Raw genomic sequence first — 19929 nt, 5'->3', positions numbered from 1 at the left:
ATCTAAATCCGGCCTCGGACATACCACTAAGTACGTCGGCACAAGGCTTCAGGCAAAGTCTTATTATTGTGTGTAAGAGCATTCTGCATGATTATTTTAAGGAAATGCATCTTTGCATGGAAAACATTGCAGTCATTTTGTCTTCTCCCACCAGATGCTACATTCCATATGATTTTAGTGCATTTTTGTTGTTTTGTTGTTGCTTTCTTGCTTGTATGCAAAAATTCATCCCTTGTTAAAATTTATACATTTGAAATAAAAATAAAATAAACAGAATGAAGAAATAGATACCACTCCTGCATTTGCTTATTCCATTTCTACGCTGCCTTTTTTCTTCAAGGAGCTTGAAATGGCATAAATAGTTCTCTCCACATTTCATCAAGTATGCAACGTAGGTTGGGCTGAGAGACAGTGACTAGCCTCCAAGGTCACCCAAGTGAGCTTCACAGTTGTGTGGGGATTCAAACCATGATATCTTGCATGTCCTCGTATGACCCTCTAACTGCAGAATGACACTTGCTGATAGATCCTACTTGCCATCTTGGTCCACCTAACTCATAGTACCAAATGCAGAAGGTAAGGGCAGAAATTCTTCAAGAAGACAAGCCAGGGTGAAGGACAGGACCCCCTCCCACACACACACAGAAGATGGAGATGCCTGGGATCAGTCTCATTATGGATAGAAGCAGGCTGACCCCATTGACACACTGCACATTGATGCTCAGCTGCGCCGTGGCCTCAGAGATAATCCCGCAGAGGCATGAGGGACACAAAACACAGAGATAAGAGACTTGGCAGGATATATCCTCAGCAGAGTGGGTATTATTACTAGGAGCTAGAGCAGATACTTTTCAAGGAACCCATTTTCACTCTCCCATCATTTCAAAAACGTTGGCAAAACGTGAAGGCATCTGAGCAGTTTTCCATATGTGTTTTTATGGTTTATTGCTTGTTGTTTGATGCCCTTTGGGAGGAAGAGCAGGATAGAATAACAGAGTGGTGGAATCATTGGATTGGCAGGGATCCCAAGGGTCATCTTGTCCAATCCCTGCAATGCAGGAATCACAGCTTAGGAGTCCCTGACAGGTGGTCATCCAACCTCTGCTTAAAACAGAGATTGTCAACCTGGTCCCTACCACCCACTAGTGGGAGTTTCGGGATTCTAGGTGGGCGGTAGGGGGTTCTATGGCACAAGCTGAATCCTCCTCCCATCGAGCACTGGTGGGCGGTAAGGAAATTTTACCATCAAGAAAGATGCATTAGTGGGCCGTAGGTATAAAAAGGTTGACTACCCCTGCACTGTACAGTTACATATGAGAGGAAGCAACAAAATCCAAGCAAATATGATCAGCATTATCTGATTATTCCAGATTTGCCAGGCTTGTGACAAGGGTTGTCTTGAAACTGATGTTCGGCTGCATTATATGCCAAAAAGGAATGCCAAATCATATGAAAAGTGTCTGGAGGTTTTAGTCCTCACTGAAATCTCAAATTATGTGTCATTTCCCCCCACCACAGCTCTGTTCTAGAGCAAGTGGTACCAAGTGTCCAGTGTAATATTTCCCATTGTTGCAATGGCTCTTTGAGGTACCCAGACGTCAGATAAGACCTGTTCTTTTGACACAGGCATCATAACTAATATTCGGTTATATTAATTTTGGACAACTATAGTTCAGGAATATTTATCATTCCCATCAACATTAAATCCCCCAAATCTTGCACATGTGTACGTCCCCACCATAAATTAGAATACCCACCAAGTTTATTGCATCCCCTCTGGCAATTAAGTGATATAGAAGAGAACATTTTGGACATTTTCAAAGTAGGGTGATGCCATCTGTATAGTAAGAACACCCACATCGATGGCTTGATCTCAGGCACCGTTGTGCCTGGCTAATCTTGGTGCTTGAGCCTGCTTCCTCAATCCCTGTAATCGTCTTCCCAAAGAAAACGTATTTATAGCCCACTCTGTTACTCAACCAGAGTCCCCTTAACTAATAGTCTAATAGGATTCTGGCCTCAAAAATAAGCACACACTTTACACCCCCAATGAATGGAGGAGGGACCACAATGGGGTTATAAAAAGCCCCGGTGCAATAGTCAGGAGCCTTCCAGGATTGGTGTAAAGAGGTGTGTGGACCTCGAGAGACTCTCCTGATTTCAGGTAAGGCATCTTGGATGGACCTTCTTTTTCTTTTACTCCAGTGACCAGCAGAGCTCAGAGGAATTTAGGGGCTGTCTCTCTCTGAGTACTAAAAGCTAAACTAGATGAATATATCTGGCTCCAGAAAATTATTTTTAAAAAAAGTTTGATTGTTTCATTTTATAATGTCTATAAACAGAGAGAATAATTGTAACGATAGATGACAAATAAAAGATTAAATGGTAAAAGTTGAGAAAGGTAAAGGACCCCTGGACAGTTAAGTCCAGTCAAAGGCGACCATGGGGTGCGGTGCTCATCTCGCTTTTCAGCTGGCATATAGGCACCAGAAGGTGATTGATTGATTCCTTGACTGATAGATAGATAGATAAATAGATAGATAAATAGATGATAGATAGATAGATGGATAGTTGATTAATAGCTAGACTAGCTGACCAATAGACCAACAGATAGAAAGTGAGACAAATAGACAGATAGACGAACAGGTGATAGATAGACTGACAAGATAGATACATAGAATGTCTGTCAAATATGTATAGACAAACAGACATGCCTAACAGACAGTAGAGATAGATGATAGATAGATGATAGATAGATGATAGATAGATGACAGACAGATAGATAGATAGATGATAGATAGATAGATAGATAGATGATAGATAGATAGATAGATGATAGATGATAGATGATAGATGATGATAGATAGATAGATAGATAGATAGAGATAGATAGATGATAGATAGATATAGATAGATAGATAGATGATAGATAGATAGATAGATAGATAGATAGATGATAGATAGATAGATAGATGATAGATAGATAGATAGATGATAGATAGATAGATAGATATAGACTGACAGATAGATGATTGATTGGCAGACCGACAGTCAGACAGCCAGACAGCCAGACAAAGGCTTATGAAAGTTTCTTTTTGAAAAGAAAATGAAAGTTCATTTGCACCTCCAAGTCGCTGACATACTTTGGTCTATATTAAAGTTAGAAATATTTTTTAAAATCATTATTACTTTAGAGTTTTAAGGTTGATAGTATCCAAGCCCCTTGTGAGAGATTCTATAAAATAATGCTCACTATACCATCAATAACCGCACTGTAAGCTATTCGTTTTTTCAGAGTTCGGAATTTCAGCGCAGACTACATTGAAATGGTCAATGGCAATGCACAGCTGCTTTGCCAGTGTTGAGGGATGTCTTTGTTGTAGCTGCATAAATGGGCCCCTCGTTGTGACACCTGCTAGTAGGCTCCCAGCTTGTTAGGATTGACCTGCTTAAAGAGCTGGGCTCATCCCTGTTAATCTTGCAGAAACTCTACTGATTAAAGATATATACTTACTCTTTAATTCCCAGGTTAAAGTTGGGCACCTCAAATACAGACACAACAGTCCATGTGAAAAGGATCTCAGGGTCTTAGCAGACTACAAACTTAGCATGAGCATCAACCATGTGATGTAACCGTGCTAATGCAGTTCAAGGCTACATCAGCAGAACATTCTACACTTTGGCAGGAATAACCAAATGTGCAGCCAAATGTTAAGGGGCGCCCCATAGGAAGAGATGAGTAAAGGATCTAGGGGTCTGAGTAGGCAGCAAGCTTAGCTTGAGGCAACAGTGTAGTGCAGCAGCAAAAAAAGCTAATGCCATTCTAGGCAGCATCAAGAAAAGTTGAGTGTCCAAATCAAGGGAAGTAATAGACCTGCTTTGCCTTGGTCAGACCTCAAATGAAGACCTGTGTCCAGTTTTGGGCACCACAATTTAAGAAGGATATTGGCCAGCTAGAGGGTGTGCAAAGGAGGGTGACCAAGATGATCAAGGGTCTGGAAACCAAACCTTGTGAGGAACGGTGGAGGGAATTGAGTATGTTTGGCCTGGAGAAGAGAAGACGGAGAGGAGATATGATGCTCACCTTCAAATATCTGAAGGGCTTTCACATGGAAGATGGAGCAAGCTTGTTTCCTTTTGGTCCAGAGGGAAGGACCCAAACCAATGGCTTCGAAGGACAAGAAAAGTGATTGCGGCTAAAACTTAGGAAGAACTTTCTGGTGGTAAGAACTTTTCAACAGTGGAATGAACAACCTCTGAAGGTGGCAGACTCTTCTTCACTGGAGATTTTAAAGCAGAGGTTGGATGGCCATCTCTAAGGGATTATTGAGCTGTGATTCCTGCATTGCAGTGGGTTGAACTAGATGACCCTTGGGGTCCCTTCCAACTCTACATTTCTATGATTCTATAACATAGGACTTTGCGGACAGGGAAGCAGGATGCAAGTGGAGGAGGCAAATCCCATTTTTTGTCCTGTGGCACTAAAAAGGCTAAGGGCAATCCTTCCTTTGCCATACAGCTAACTTAGCCTTTCAATTTCTTCCACAGTTCTGCTTCTGCTGCTTCTGCTACACTAATTGGATATGGCTGATGGGTCAAAGTAAGTCAACTTTTGCCTGCTAGATGTGAAAAGACCAAGCTCATTTGGGCTCATTTTCACCCCATCAGACTCACCTTGGACCCAGTAGGATGGTGGAGGGGGTGTCCCAACTTGGATCTCACCTATGTTTAGCTTTTCACCCAGGAGAAGATCCCAGGCTCAGTCCCTACCAGGTGGGGCTAGGAGAGACTACCCCCCCAAGCCCTGAATTGCTCCTGCCAGTCAATGTAGACAACACTAAGGTACATGTAGTGATGGGTCTTACTCACAGGAAGAAGGCAGCTTCTGATGTTGCCTTTTACACAGAGCCATGAGGACTAGAATCTTATGGCACTTTGAAGGCGAGGACTGTCGCTCAGTGGGAAAGAGAAACCCCAGGCAGGCCTAGGAAAATCCTTGGCCTGAAACTTTGGAGAGCCATTGCTGCCAGTCAGTGCAGACAATACTGAACCGGGTGGAGCAATAGTCTGAATCACTATAAGTCAGCTTCCCAGGGGCCCTTGCATGCAGAATGCCTGAGGTTCAATCCCTGATGGCATCTCCAGGGAGGGTTGGGAGAGAGCCCTGCCTGAAACCCTGGAGAGGAGCTGCCGGTCAGTGTAGACAATAGTGAGCTAGATGGACCAATGGTGTAAGGCAGCGCCCTATGATCTTTTTCCAAACAAAAAAACAACAACCATTAATTAATTTATGCTAGTCATCTTGAGCAGACATTTCTCAAGAAATCCCATGCAAACATACACACTCAGACACGCTCAGAGTATGTATTTCGGCAGCCTCCAAACAAAAGCACCCTATTGCACTTGCTCACATTCTTCTGGCCACAGAACCTTAGGGTTGCAAGGACCCCAGAGGGCCGTCTAGTCCAACCTCTGTTTGCTAGGTTTCATTTAAAATCAGGCAGACAAAAATGGTGTTGCAGGGGGGGTTGAGCTAGATGACCCCTTCGAACTCTATACTTCTAGGACTTCTAGAACTACCAAGGAAGTTGGTCTTCTGCTGTCTCCTTTCTGTTCATTAGCCTTAGCCTGAATATCTTGATTAGAGAAATATATGCAGCACAGTACTTAATGGAATACTTTATTTTTAAAAAAATGGTTTGAGTTCATTCCCTTCCCTATACTTTTGTTGGCAGAGTGTACAAGAAGACCTGCCCCAATGGAAAGGTAAGATCACCGTGCAAATATGTATTATTTTATTCTTGCATTGCAGGGGGTTGGGTCTTTTCCAACCAGGGGCGCCAACTTGAATAAAATATTGTGGGGGCCCAGGTGAGCCCCACCCCACCCTGCATAATCGATCACATGACACAGTGCCCACACACCATTTGAATGGGAATGCCCATCAACTTTGCGGGAGCCTGACCCTCTCAAATATTTTATAGTGGGGGCTGACACCCCCATGGCCCCTAGGAGTTGGCTCCTATGCTTCCAACTCTCTGATTCACTGATTCTGAAATCGATGTGCCATAAAGAAATATTTGAGCTTTGGAAGTCTTGGTAGGGGCCCTCTTGGTAGCATCTCCACCCTCAGAGGCTGGGGGGGGGCCCTTCTCTGTGTAGCCCCTTAGTCCCCCTCCCCCCAAGGGTACATCAGGCATCTTCATTGCACAGCTTCTGGAGGATGCTGAAGTGTGCTTCATTGCCGTTGGGGTGTATGTTGTTAGGACCTGCCTTATTTTGAAGGCTGTAAGATGCCATAAGACTCAATTTGCTAGCTGATCAAACACTTTCCCCCCTCCTCCTGCCCATCTAGCTATCCATCTACCTGGGGAAAAGAGATTTTGTGGACCATGTGGATTCTGTGGAACCCGTTGGTGAGTGGTTTTCTTTCTATCCCCTTGAGTCATCTGGATTTCAGCTGGAAAGATGGTGGTGGTTGATGACATTGCCTGTCTACCTGATGACTTGGGGGGGGGGCATTAAGCTCCAACTTGAGTACCAATCTGTCAGGGCTTTTTTAGCTGTGATTCCTGCATTGCAGGCATGTACGTGGCCCTTGGTTCCCTTCCCAATCTAAAATTCTATTGCCTGTAGATCATAGAACTCTTGCCTTGTACAAGGTTGGGCTAAGGGACGCGGGTCTTGCCGATCAGAAGGTCGGCGGTTCGAATCCCCTCTTGCCGATCAGAAGGTCGGCGGTTCGAATCCCCTCGATGGGGTGAGCTCCCATTGCTCGGTCCCTGCTCCTGCCAACCTAGAAGTTCAAAAGCACGTCAAAGTGCAAGTAGATAAATTGGTACCGCTCCGGTGGGAAGGTTAACAGCATTTCCGTGCGCTGCTCTGGTTTACCAGAAGCAGATTAGTCAAGCTGGCCACATGACCTGGAAGCTGTACGCCGGCTCCCTCGGCCAATAAAGTGAGATGAGCGGTGCAGCTCTAGAGTCGGCCATGACTGGACCTAATGGTCAGGGGTCCCTTTACCTTTACAAGGTTGGGCTACACAACCCCTGGGGTCCCTTCCAACTCTACAATTCTATGATTCTACAATCCACCTCTCCCTCCTTGTTGATCCAATTTTCTTTTACATGTATTTGCAGATGGGATTGTCTTGGTTGACCCAGAGTACCTGAAAGACCGGAAAGGTAATTTTCTCATTTTCATGTTTTTCCAATTTTAGCTTGGGACAATTTTGTAATGATTTTCATTGCAAACACAGGACTATTTGGGAAAGACTTTATCCCAGAAATCGCTGGCTTAGTTCAAGGCAACTCTGCTCAGCCCTCCCTCTTCCTCCCTCCCACGCTTATTGCCTCTGGTGCTATTTAGAAGCTTAAAGTGGGCAAAATGATATAAATATTGTTGTCTGCTGCTCCAGCAGGGAGGACCCAAATCAATAGCTTCAAGTGCCAGTAAAGGAGATTCCAATTAAACATCAGGAAAAGCTTTCTGGCAGTAAGAGCCATTTGACAGTGGAACAAACTCCCCTGTATGGTGATGGACTCTCCCTTCATTGGAGGTTTTAAACTGAGGTTGGGTGCCCATTGGATGCCAAGGATTCTTGTAGCTCTGATTCCTGCATTGCATGAGGTTGGACTAGATGACTCTCGGGGTTCCTTCCAACTCTACATTTCTGTGGTTCTTCCTTTGTTAGATTGTAGGATTAATCTTCAAACGAAAACACACATACACATAGCACATTAGATCTGCTCATGTACGAATCGTGTTTTAGATTTAATTTACAATCTGAATTCAGAAACTTTCTCTAAACTAACCATCATCTCTCTTCCCTCTGCCCCTGCTGTCCTTTCTCAACTCCCAACTCCCCATGTCTTCCTTCTCTTTTCCTCTCTCCATCCTGCTGCCCCCTCCCCCACAGTGTACGTGACACTGACCTGTGCATTCCGCTATGGCCGCGACGACCTGGACGTTATTGGGCTCACCTTCCGGAAGGACATCTATGTCCTCACTGCCCAGATGTACCCTCCTGTGCCTGACCAGGCCCCCAAGACGCTTACTCCTTTGCAGGACAAGCTGATGAAAAAGCTGGGGGAACATGCTTACCCCTTCACCTTTGAGGTACACCTTTGATGCATCTTCCTCTTCCCTGTGCAAGACCCCCATCTTTCCCCCCTCAATGGAGTCATTGTTTTTATATCCTAAAAACATGATTATATGTATACATAAATACATAAGAAGAGCACTGCTGGATCAGGCCAAGAGGGGCCCACCTGGTCTATCAACCTGTTGTCACATTGGTCTCTTTTGGGAAACCAGCACTGCCTCTTAGGCTAACAAACATCACCTCACAGGGTTGTTGTGAGAAAGGCGGAGAACCATATATGCCAACATGGGTTCCTTGGGAGGAAAGGTGAATGTAGGAAAAGCCCTGCTGGGTCAGGCCAGGGGCCCACCTAGACTCCAGCCTCCAGCTTCTCACAGTGGCCAACCAGGTGCCCCAAAGGGAATACCTCAAGCAGGATTTGAGCACAAGAGCCCTCTCCCCTCCTAGGGTTTCCAGCAACTGGCATTCAGAAGCATTGCTGCCTCCAACTGTGGTGGCAGAGCATAGCCATCGTGGCTAATTGCCATCAATAGCGCTCCATGAATTTGTCCAATCCAGGTTGGTGGCCATTGCTGTCACCTGCAGGAGGAAATTCTTTCCTTTAATCTGTCCTGAAACTTCCAACATTCAGCTTCATTGGATGCTCACGACTTCCAGCGTTATGAGAGAGGGAGAAGAACTTTTCTCTATCCACTTTCTCCATGTCATGTACCAGTTTACAAACTTCAATTATGTCCCCTCTTACTTGCCTTTTCTCCAAACTGAAAGGTCCCAAACACTGCAACCTTCCCTCATAGGGGAGTCGCTCCACCCCCTTGATCAGCTGAGGTACCCTCTTTTGCACCTTTTTCAACTCTACGACCTCCTTTTTGAGGAGAGGCAACCAGGGTTGCACACAGTACAGTGGCGTAGCGTGGGGGGTGCAGGGGGGGCCAGCCGCACCGGGCGCAACATCTGGGGGGGCGCGCTCGCACTCACAGCTCTCTGCCCCTACCTGGCTCACTCACTCTCTCTCACTGCAGTGCTGGCTGTGCGAATCCGATCCGAGCCGCCGGGTCGCCGCCCACTGTGGAGGGGGGTGTGCCAGGCATGCGGTGCGGTGCGGAGAGAGAGCGAGGGACTATCTGGGGGAGGGACAGTGCAGCAGGGGGGGGGGCACAAATTACTTGCCTTGCCCCGGGTGCTGACAACCCACGCTACGCCACTGACATAGTATATTCCAAATGTGGAATATTCCAAATGTGGACGGTAATCCTCGTACTGCCTCCTACCCCAGCCAGCCCAACACGTCATTTGGGACAAGCAGCTCCAGAAGAAAAACTGCTTTTTAGAAAAGCGTAGACATTAAAAGGGAATAAAATATTATTTATTTTCTCTCTAGATGGCAACCAACCTCCCCTGTTCTGTCACCCTCCAGCCAGGACCAGATGATGCTGGAAAGGTGAGCTGTGTGTGAAAGCATCCAAGAAACCTGGAAAGCAAATGGAAATTAAAGCATATCTCAATTTAGCTGTGATGCCTGCACTTCAGGGGGTTGGACTAGATGACCCTCAGGGATCCCTTCCAACTGTACGATCCTATGGTTCTACGAACCCTTTTCTATGAACCCCGATGGGATGGCTTTCTGTCCTCAAAACCATGAGCCTTTTAAGGCACTTCAGGACTTGGTTGTGTTTGTATCAAGAATTGCAATTAGTATTCCAGAGGAATGACCCACCCTTAATCTCTAACCAACTTTCTTCTGCATTTTCCTCAGTCTTGTGGGGTCGACTTTGAGGTCAAAGGATTCTGTGCTGAAAACCTGGAGGAGAAAATTCACAAGAGGTAACCCCAGCATAAGTTTCAACAGTTACTCATTTATTCAAAGCATTTTTAGTTTGCTCTTCAGCTGAAAATAAATGATGCAAAGAACAGAAAGACTGGCTGGAGGGCCATTTAGCTGGGGGTTCCTGCATTGCAGGGGGATGGATCAGAGGACCCTGGGTGTCCCTTCCAACATTGCAGTTCTATGATTCCAGGAAAAGGCTCTGAGATCCACTTATGTAAAACCAACAAGGAAAATAAGACAGTTTGCAATCTATTATTGTAATCTATTATTATTATTCACTGCATTTATATCCCAACTTTTTCTCCAGGGAGCTCAAGGTTATGTCCATAGTTCTCCTCCCCATCCCTCCCCTTCCCACTTTTTTGCTCACAACAGCCCTATGAGGTAGATTAAGCTGAAAGACGGTCGCTGACTCCCAAGGTCACCCAGTGAGCTTCCTGGCCAAGTGGTGGGGGATTTGAACCTGGCTCTCCCAGGTCCTTATCCAACACACTAACCACTCCACCACACTGATTCTCTAGCAATATAGATTATATATATTTATATGTTTTATGGGCAGGGACGCGGGTGGCACTGTGGGTTAAACCACAGAGCCTAGGACTTGATGATCAGAAGGTCGGCGGTTCAAATCCCCGCGACGGGGTGAGCTCCCGTTGCTCGGTCCCTGCTCCTGCCAGCCTAGCAGTTCAAAAGCAAGTCAAAGTGCAAGTAGATAAATAGGTACCACTCCAGCAGGAAGGTAAAAGGCGTTTCCGTGCGCTGCTCTGGTTCACCAGAAGCGGCTAAGTCATGCTTGCCACATGACTCGGAAGCTGTATGCTGGCTCTCTTGGCCAATAAAGCGAGATGAGCGCCGCAACCCCAGAGTCGGTCACGACTGGACCTAATGGTCAGGGGTCCCTTTACCTTTTAATATGTTAGGAACCCTTGCTGGAAGCCACAGGAAGGGAGAATTGCTCTTGTGCTTGGATCCTGTTTGGAGGCTTCCCACTGGGGCATCTGGTCAACCCCTGTGATGAGAGGATACTGGGTCCCTTTTGGCCTGATCTTTGGCCTCTTCTTAATTTCTACTGAACTTGGAGGGAGGATTTCTGGAATTGATGAAAGCACCTGCCTCCCACTAGCTTCTTCTTGGAAGAGCTGGATGCAATTTCTTCATTGCAGAGAGTTGGCTTAGATGACCCTTGGAGTCTCTTCCAGCTCTGCAGTTCTATGGAAGAGGTAAATGCCTCTCTCAAATAACACACGTCTTCTCTGTGCAGAAATTCGGTGAGGCTGGTGATTCGGAAGGTCCAGTTTGCACCTGCCCAGACAGGCCCAGCCCCAAAGTCGGAGACCACCAGGCAGTTCATGATGTCGGATAAGCCTTTGCACCTGGAGGCCTCTCTGGATAAGGAGGTGCGTGTTGCGTGTTGGTCTTTTGAGGCATTCTCTGCCCTCCACCAAGTCTCTCTGCTCCGGGGGGCCCCACGCTTGGTGAGACATTATTGACCCTTTAAGTGAGCCAAAAATGTGAAGCAGCTGCAAAAACAAAACAAAAACAAAACCTAATGCAGTTCTAAGCTGCATCAACAGAAGTCTAAACCAAGGGAAGTCATAGTACCTTCTACTTCTACAGGTCCATTGCTTAACCACACCTTGATTTGCAGTCAGTTAATTTGGCCAAACGTGTGGCCTTTCTGCTCAATTTCGTCATTTATTTATTTATTTCAAAAAAAAAATTATACACTTCTGGGTTTTTTTTTAAAAACAACAACAACAGCACACCCTTCAGAGCAGTTCATGAAAAAGATAAAACAATAAATTTTAATCAGTAAAAGCAACTCTATAAAACATTCAGAAGATAAAACCAGCAATTAAGTAAAAACAGATTAAAGCAGACACCAACATTCTAAACATGTGGACAGGCTTGCCTAAGCAAAACGGTTTTTAGCAGGTGCTGAAAAGGGTACAGTGAAGGTGCTTTCATGATGTCAATAGGCAGGAAGTTCCAGAGTTAAAGTGCTGCCACACTAAAAGACCAATGTCTTACAAATGAAGAACAGGGATTAGGTGGCAACTCTAACAGTGCCAATTATGCAGACAGAAGCAGTTGAGTGGGCATATACATGAGGTAAAGTAGGCATCCCCAACCTTTGGCCCTCCAGATGTTTTGGACTACAGTTCCCATCATCCCAGACCACTGGTCCTGTTAGCTACGGATCATGGGAGTTGTAGGCCAAAACATCTGGAGGGCCACAGATTGGGGATGCCTGAGGTAAAGTGATATTGCAGGTAAACTGGTTCCATGCTATTAAGGGTTTTGCACATTAATAGCAACACCTTGAACGTGGCCCCATAGCAAATGAGCAGCCAGTGCAGATCTCTGAGCACAGGGGTTATATTCTGACAAGGCCTTGCTCTCATAAGCAATTGTATTGCATCATTCCGCAATGACTTTAGCAATAATCCAGTCATCGCAAGATGTAATACACAAAATGGCGCAGGAGATAGTTGTGGAAATAGTTGTGGGTCCAGGAGAAGATTGGGATTTCCTTCCCTTCCCCCCCCCTATCTTCAGCAACAACCCCCTGTCGTTTCAGATTTATTACCATGGAGATCCAATTGGCGTTAATGTCAACATCAACAACACCACCAACAAGATTGTGAAGAAGATCAAAATAACAGGTAAGGGCACCAATAGAACCCTGCTTTGCAGGGGGTTGGAAGGGTCATATTCTAACTCTACAATTCTATGATTCTGTTATCACCTCAATAATTCTTTCTCTCTCTCTCCGTTTAGTTGAGCAAGTCACAGATGTGGTTCTATATTCGCTGGACAAATACACCAAGGCTGTCTGTACAGAGGAGTTCGTGTAAGCACACAGATCTCTAACCAGACCAGTGTGTCTTTGCACAGATGTCTTCAAGTTGTGCAAGGTCTTGGGTCTTCGTGAGAAAAATCTGGATCAGTGCCCCCCCCCCCAAAAGAATTGATGATGAGGCACAGAGGAAGTCAGTCTCTTCTTTTGTTTTAATTCTGTCCCAGGATCATTTTCACACCCATTGTGAAAATGTTAACTTCTCTCAGAAATGTCTGAGGAGTTCAACTTTTCCTGTGTTTAATTTGTGTACTTACACATGGATATGAGTCTAACACTTCACTCCACATAATGCCGTTCCTTTTCACTGGAGAGAGGGGTGGGTGGGAAGACAGATGAGCCTACGTTGCAAGAGGGTTGTACTAGAGCTGTGTGCAAAATGAGCTCTTGAAATTCTCCACCCTAATTCTTATTATTTTTGTGGGGTGGGGGGGGGGAGAGAAAAATTCTTCTACAACTTCTTGGGGATGGGTCTCATTGTTCAGAATGTGGGATGGAAGGACACACCAATTTCAATTTCCCCCAACTCTCATCTTTTTCAATCTGAAATCTGACTTTCTGTATTTAAATACAGTGGTACCTCGGTTTAAGAACAGTCCTGTTTACGAACTATTCAGTTTACGAACTCCGCAAAACCGAAAGTAGTGTCGCGGTTTGCGAACTTTACCTCGGTCTAAGAATGGAATCTGAATGGTGGAAGGGCACTGGCGGCGGGAGGCCTCATTAGGGAAAGCGCGCCTCTGTTTAAGAATGGATTCAGATTAAGAACGGACTTCTGGAAAGGATTAAGTTTGTAAACCACTGTAACAACAAATAATCCTTAGATGTGATTCCTCCATTGGACTAGATGAGCCTTAGGGATCCTTTCCAACTCTACAGTTCTATGATTCCATGATTCTAAGATTTTTGAGGTGTGGTGTGTGGTTTTAAATTGAGGAAAGGTAGGCTGCTCTAACCTCCTCCATTGCTGTCCTTCTGCAGGGAGAACGTGGCTGCCAACTCCACCTTCTCCAAAAAATACAGCATCACCCCCAGCTTGAACAACAACCGGGAGAAGCGGGGCCTGGCCCTGGATGGGAAGCTCAAGCATGAGGACACCAACCTGGCCTCCACCACCGTGTAAGTCTGGACCCTGAGGAGCATACTGGAAGCCAGAGAGGGGCAGGGAATTGAGAGAGAAACTGATTCCTTTTCTGTGTTGCCCATTCTCTGCAGTGTGAGGCTGTCACCAACCTTTTGGGGCCCAGAGAAACACTTGTGTGGTGGTTAGAGTGCCTGACAAGGGCCTGGGAGACTAGAGTTCAAATCCTCACTTGGCCATGCAGCTCACTTTGCGTCCTTAGGGAGCGGCAGTCACTGCCTCTAAGCCCAGCTTCCCTCACAGGGTTGTTGGAGGGGGAATTAAATGAAAACACGGAAAACTATGGTTGCCACCTTGAGTTCCTTAGAGAAAAAGGCAGAATAGAAATGCAACAGATAAATAAATAAATACAAAATATTGGTCAAAAAAGGCTTCTTCCAAGCCACTTTAGCAGAGTGGCAGGGCCCTGAGAGCACCTTGAAAGGCCTCTGCAGATACACCCGTGGGTGCCACATTGACAAACCATGCTCTTGACTGCCACTAACCTGGGCGGCTTCAAAAGAGGAGTGTACAAATTCATGGGAAAAGGGCTACTGATGTTACTAGCCACAATGGCTATGTTCTACCTCTATAGTTGGAGGAAGAAATTTTTCTGGATTCGAGTTGCGGGAAGCCACAGGAGGGGAGAATTGCTCTTGTGCCCGGATCCTGCTTGTGGGTTTCCCATAGTGGACATCTGTTCTCCACTGTGAGAAGACAATGCTGGATTAGATGGGCCACTGGCCTGATCCTCCAGGCTCTTCTTATGTTCTGATATTCTTGTCTATGGTGACTCTTGTTTGAATGTCTCCTGTTTTCTCTCCCTTAGTCTGAGACCCGGGATGGACAAGGAGGTTCTCGGGATCCTGGTTTCCTACACAGTGAAAGTCAACCTGATGGTATCCAGAGGAGGGTGAGGATGTTTTCTATGGGAGGAACTATCATTTCTGGGTTATGTTGCCTTGTTATTCTGTCCTGCTCAGTCTTGGCCTAGCCTGGTCAGGGTGAATTTTTTTTTTGAAATTATTTGATTTCCTCTCTCCCTTTGGGAATGTTGCATTTCTGAAGAGATATGAGGATGCACCCTATAAAGGACACATTTTATTGGCTCAACCCTGTAAGGAAAGGCTGCGGAATTGGGGGCTTACTAGTTTATAGAAAATGTGAGTGAGAGGCAATATGATGTAAGTTTACAGAAATATGTCTGGCATGGAGAAAGCAGAGAGAGAAAGGTTTTTGTCCTTCTCTCAAAGCACCAGAACTCGTGGATATCCAGTGAAGCCAAATGCTGCAAGATTCAGGACAGATAAAATAAAGTTCTTCTTAGCTAAACTCCCATAGGAGGCAATTCTGGCCACCAACTTGGATGGCTTTAAAAGAGGATTAGACAAATTCATGGAGGAAGAGAGGGCTATTGATGGCTACTGGTCATAATGGCTATGCTCTTGCTCCACAGCTGGAAACAGCAATGCAGTGGCAGATCTTGGGGTCTCAAATTTCAGCAGCACCCTGTACAACGCCAAAATTCAGTACCCCTCCCCTTTTCACACTCCATTATAAATAATAGGTGCAGGACCTCTGAGGCTCTGCACCCAGTGCAACCTAACCAATCACACTCCCTTAAATCTGCCTCTGCAGCAATGCTTCTGAATGAGAGTTGCTGGAAACCATAGGAGGAAAGAAGGCCCTTGTGTTCAGATCCTGTTTGCAGATTGCTCATTTGGGCATCTGGTTGACCACTGTGAGAAGAGGATGCTCTTCTGTGTCTCTTGAAGTCTATATAGGTCCAAACGATAGGTCCAGGCTCTGCCTTTGGCCTGCGAGTTCACATGAAGCCCTAAGCAGTGGAAAACTGGAAGCCCAAGGGGCTCCCAATAGACCCTCTGAATTGGCCTGGGTGCCCTCACACTGGGACGGGAGGGATAGCCTTCCCAATGAATGTTTCCACCTTTGTGCAGTCCTCCACCTTGAATCTCCTCTTCTCTTTGCAGCATCCTGGGAGATCTCACATCAAGGTAAGCCCCAATTTAATGACCATCGGCATCATCTCATCTGTGTGCCACTTTTCCACACTGCGCTCAAAGCTTCTCACAGCATACAAAACGAACAACAATAATTATAACGATTTAAGGGAGGGAAACGTATTATGAACAATTTGAAATAATCACAGTGTGAACAAATAGCTGTGATTCCTGCACTGCCGGGCATTGCACTGAATGTCCTTGGATGCCCCTAGAATTCTCTGCTTCTAAGCTTCTGTTTGCTCCCTGAGGCGCCTCCCATTCAGTCCTCTCTCCTCTCCTCTTTTTCAGCGATGTTGGTGTGGAGATGCCTGTGGTCCTGATGCATCCCAAACCTGATGATTGTGAGTAAAAGGCTTTGTGCAAGAGATTTGTGGGAGATATAAAACCATCCCCACGGCTTTGTCACCATTCAGAAATTCTTCTCTAAGAGTCTTTCTGAATGGAAGCACTAAGGACCTATTCCATGACCTTCCTCCTTCTCCCTAGAATTCTCTTAGGCAGGCTGTGTACACATGACCATCTTGAAACACAGCTGGGTTGTCCTTTTTCTTAATCCAGATTGAAGGTGGCTTTGGAGGCAACTGCATAAAAATGCATTATTTTTTATGAAACCACTGGATGGCTAATGGTGCGTGTGAACATTTGGGGTCCCTTCCAACTCTACAGTTCTATGATTCCCAGCCCAGCACACTGGTTGCTGAGTAAATGGAAGTGTATGCACAGCCACACATTTTGCACTCATTTCTATTTCAGGTTCTTTAGGAACAATAATAATAATTATCAATATGACTAATCACCTCTCTTTTTTTCTTCCCTCCCTCTGATGTGTGAATCGTCAACAGCTACACCAAGGTAAGGAAAAATTAAACATTCCAGGGAGTGCCTGTTCAAGAGATATGAAATATCAATGAGTTCTCATATATGTGTGCCTGCTGTTCTTGACTACCGCTCAATGTATTTTGGCTGTGATTTCTGCATTGCAGTGGGTTGGAATAGATGATCCTTGGGGGGCCCTTCCAATGCCATGAATAGTTCCTTTCCTCCTTCTGCATGCATTGAACCTCAGCTGACTGCACAAACTGCATTTCACTGCCACTGAACTTTTCACTGTAAATTTGATGTCTCTGAAGATGCCCCAAGACCCTTCCTTAGGCTTTGCATGTGGAGGATCTGAAAACTGACGGTTTGCCTTTTCCTTCTTTCCCCTCCCTCTTCTACCCTGCAAACGGCTCATCCTGGATATCTGCACTTACGTGTTCTGCTCTTCCAAGGAGGTAACTAGCTGTTCTTCTTTACTTCTTTGTGGGGTCACTTAAAGACAGATCCACCTGAAATGTCACCTTCTTCCCTAAAGACCCTCTTGGGTGCTGAAATTGGCAGAGGGGGCCTTCTTGATAGTCCCCTCCTCCATCAGAGATGGGGGAGTGGCCTGTCAGGTGGAGGGCCTTCTCTGTGGCAGCCCCTATTTGAGGAACTCCCTCCCTGCAGAGGCGCATCTGGCATCTTCATTGCACAGTTTCCAGAGGATGCTAGAGATGCACCTCTTTGCCTTAGCTCTTGACACTCAAGCTGCATATTTTTAGGACACTACTTATATTGTTATTGGAAGTTGCTTTAAACACTTTTCAATGATGTGTTTGATTTTAGGATCTTAGGGTAAAGGATGGGCAATAAAATAAAAATATTAATATCTATAATTTATTATCAATATTAATTAATAATCTTAACAATACTATTTTATTTATATTACTAAATACAATAATATATTATTAATAATATATAATAAAGTAATATAAATGAATAACAACAACAATAGCATCCAGGAAGCTGACTGAGAGAGCCTCTGGGGAACATTAGATGGGGGCTGAGGACCATAGTTGGAATAACAGATCACCACAATTGCAGGGGGTGGGGTGGACTAGATGGCCCTTGGAGGTACCTTCCAAGCTACAATTCTATGTCCTCAAAGGCAATGGGGGTGGGGAGACAAGGGCACCAACCTCTGCTCCCATTGGAAGCTCCACCTTTTTCTGGAGGCAGCAATGCTTCTGCATCTCAGTTGCTGGGAGCCACGGGGGTGGCGTGGTGTATGTGTGTGCTGAGATCCTGCTTGGTGGTTTCCACCAAAGAGTTATCTGGTTGGCTACTTTGAGAACAGGTTGACTGGACTAAGATGGGTCATTGGCCTGATTCAGGAAGGCTCTTCCTACATTGTTTCATTCTCTCATTTCTTCCAGTGAGGAAGATATTGTGATCGAGGAATTTGCTCGCCAAAAGCTCAAAGGGGAGAAGGATGATGAGGAAGAGAAGGAAGAAGAAGACAAAGAGAGCTAAGGGCACGACCCACCAGACCAGTGCAAGAAACCTTAGACAGCCTTCCCATGTGTCTTCCCCACCATCCCCGCAGAAACATGTTTTCTCTCTAGAGCACGTATTGCATTTGTGATGTGGTAGTTTTTGCTGAGCTTGCTGCTCTCACCTTTCAAAACAAAACCCCCAAACTGCTGTGGCACTGAGTCCTCAGTCTTGCTGCTCATCCACACTTTCGCTTGGCCTGCATTTTGATCATGTCACGTACTTGAAGTCCTTCTTTATGCGGGGCATAGTTAACCTGTGGAACTCTCTTCCACAGAAGGCAGTGATAGCCACTAAATTGGATGGCTTCAAAAGAAGATTAAACAAATTCATTGGGGGAGAATATGGCTGTTTAGAGCTACTAGCCATGACGACTATGCTCTGCTTCCACAGCTGGAGGCAGATATGGTTCTGAATACCAGTTGCCCGGAAACCATAGGGCTCTTGTGCTTGGATCCTGCTTGCTGTTTTTCAGTTGGGGAATCTGGTTGGCCACTGTGAGGACAGGATAGTGGACTAGGTCAGCCATTGGCCTGATCTAGCAGGCTCTTCTGATGTTCTGATGATGATTTCATGTACCAGTTTATTCTCTCAGATCCAAGAGCTTTTTTCATCATTCTGGGCCTTACAAAACCCCAAGCTGACCTGCTGAACCAGATCTTCTGTAGACAAGCTGAAGAGAGGCTTTGCTTAATTCAGCAACAATTGGGTTTTTGCAAGGCCCAGACTAACTAGAAAAGCTCTCAGACCCATAATTAACTTTTACACAATTAAAGGATTCCTACATTGCATGGCTTTGGAGTAGATGACTCCTGGAGGTCCCTTTTAGCTCTATAATTCTCTGAGCCTATGGTTCTACAATCAGAATGCAGGTCAAATGAAAGTGTGGCCAAGCTCTCAGACTGCCCTTGAAGGATGGAGGTTCCCGGTTTACCCATTGCAACTATTTGTTCTCTTTGTTTGTTTTTTTAAAACAATCAAGCAGTGTATAAATTTTGTGAAATTAAAATAAACACATAAATAAATAAGCTATGTTTGTGGACACGTTTCTTTGTTGTCTAGAGAGCAGGACTGAAACACGTGGGTTGAGATTGCAGCGGTGCCGGATTTTTGACTAAGTCAATCCTTTACAAATCACAACCACGAAAACATTTAACACTTTATCCTGGTACCCACACGATTTTTTTTTTAAGGAAACAAATACTAAAGCACATGTAAAGTATCAAGACATTTGGGCCTCCCCCTAGAATTCATAGAATCATAGAAACTGTAGAGTTGGAAGGGTCCCCAAGGGTCATCCAATCCAACCCCGTGCACTGGAGAAATCATAGTGAAAAAATATCTGACCTGGGGCCATCCAACCTCTGCTTAAAAACCTGCAACGAAAGGGAGTCCACAACCTCCCAAGGCCATAGAGTCAAAGGACTGTAGGGTTGGAAGTGAGCTCTAAGAATAATCTAGTCCAATGTCCTGCAATTCATGGCTTTAACCAGCCTCTTTTGTTTCAGTCCACAATGGAGTTTTTTCTCTACTATACCAATAGTTCAGGAACTTCTACCATTTTGTAACTAAGCAACATTTTAACTGCCTGTGCAGCTTTTTCTGACTACTGTATGGGAAAGCATCTGCATCTGGCTC

General features: G+C 45.3%; 1 protein-coding gene across 1 annotated transcript; it reads left to right on the top strand.

Annotated features, from left to right (window-relative positions):
• The first annotated feature begins 1548 nt into the window (after positions 1 to 1548).
• On the top strand, positions 1549 to 19321 carry ARR3 (arrestin 3). Its single transcript, XM_083422785.1, has 16 exons — positions 1549 to 2164; positions 4549 to 4600; positions 5736 to 5766; positions 6356 to 6416; positions 7140 to 7184; positions 7919 to 8118; positions 9486 to 9545; positions 9861 to 9928; positions 11194 to 11329; positions 12514 to 12598; positions 12714 to 12786; positions 13774 to 13911; positions 14742 to 14825; positions 15904 to 15927; positions 16225 to 16281; positions 18174 to 19321. The coding sequence occupies exons 2-16, from the start codon at positions 4584 to 4586 to the stop codon at positions 18268 to 18270; spliced, it is 1176 nt and encodes a 391-aa protein (XP_083278911.1). The 5' UTR covers positions 1549 to 2164; positions 4549 to 4583; the 3' UTR covers positions 18271 to 19321.
• The last annotated feature ends 608 nt before the right edge of the window (positions 19322 to 19929 follow it).

This window comes from Podarcis tiliguerta, assembly GCF_965153285.1.
Source record: "Podarcis tiliguerta genome assembly, chromosome: Z".
In the NCBI taxonomy this organism is placed as follows: domain Eukaryota; kingdom Metazoa; phylum Chordata; class Lepidosauria; order Squamata; family Lacertidae; genus Podarcis; species Podarcis tiliguerta.
Note: the sequence above shows the minus strand (reverse complement) of the source record. Positions and strands in the feature narration are given on the sequence as shown.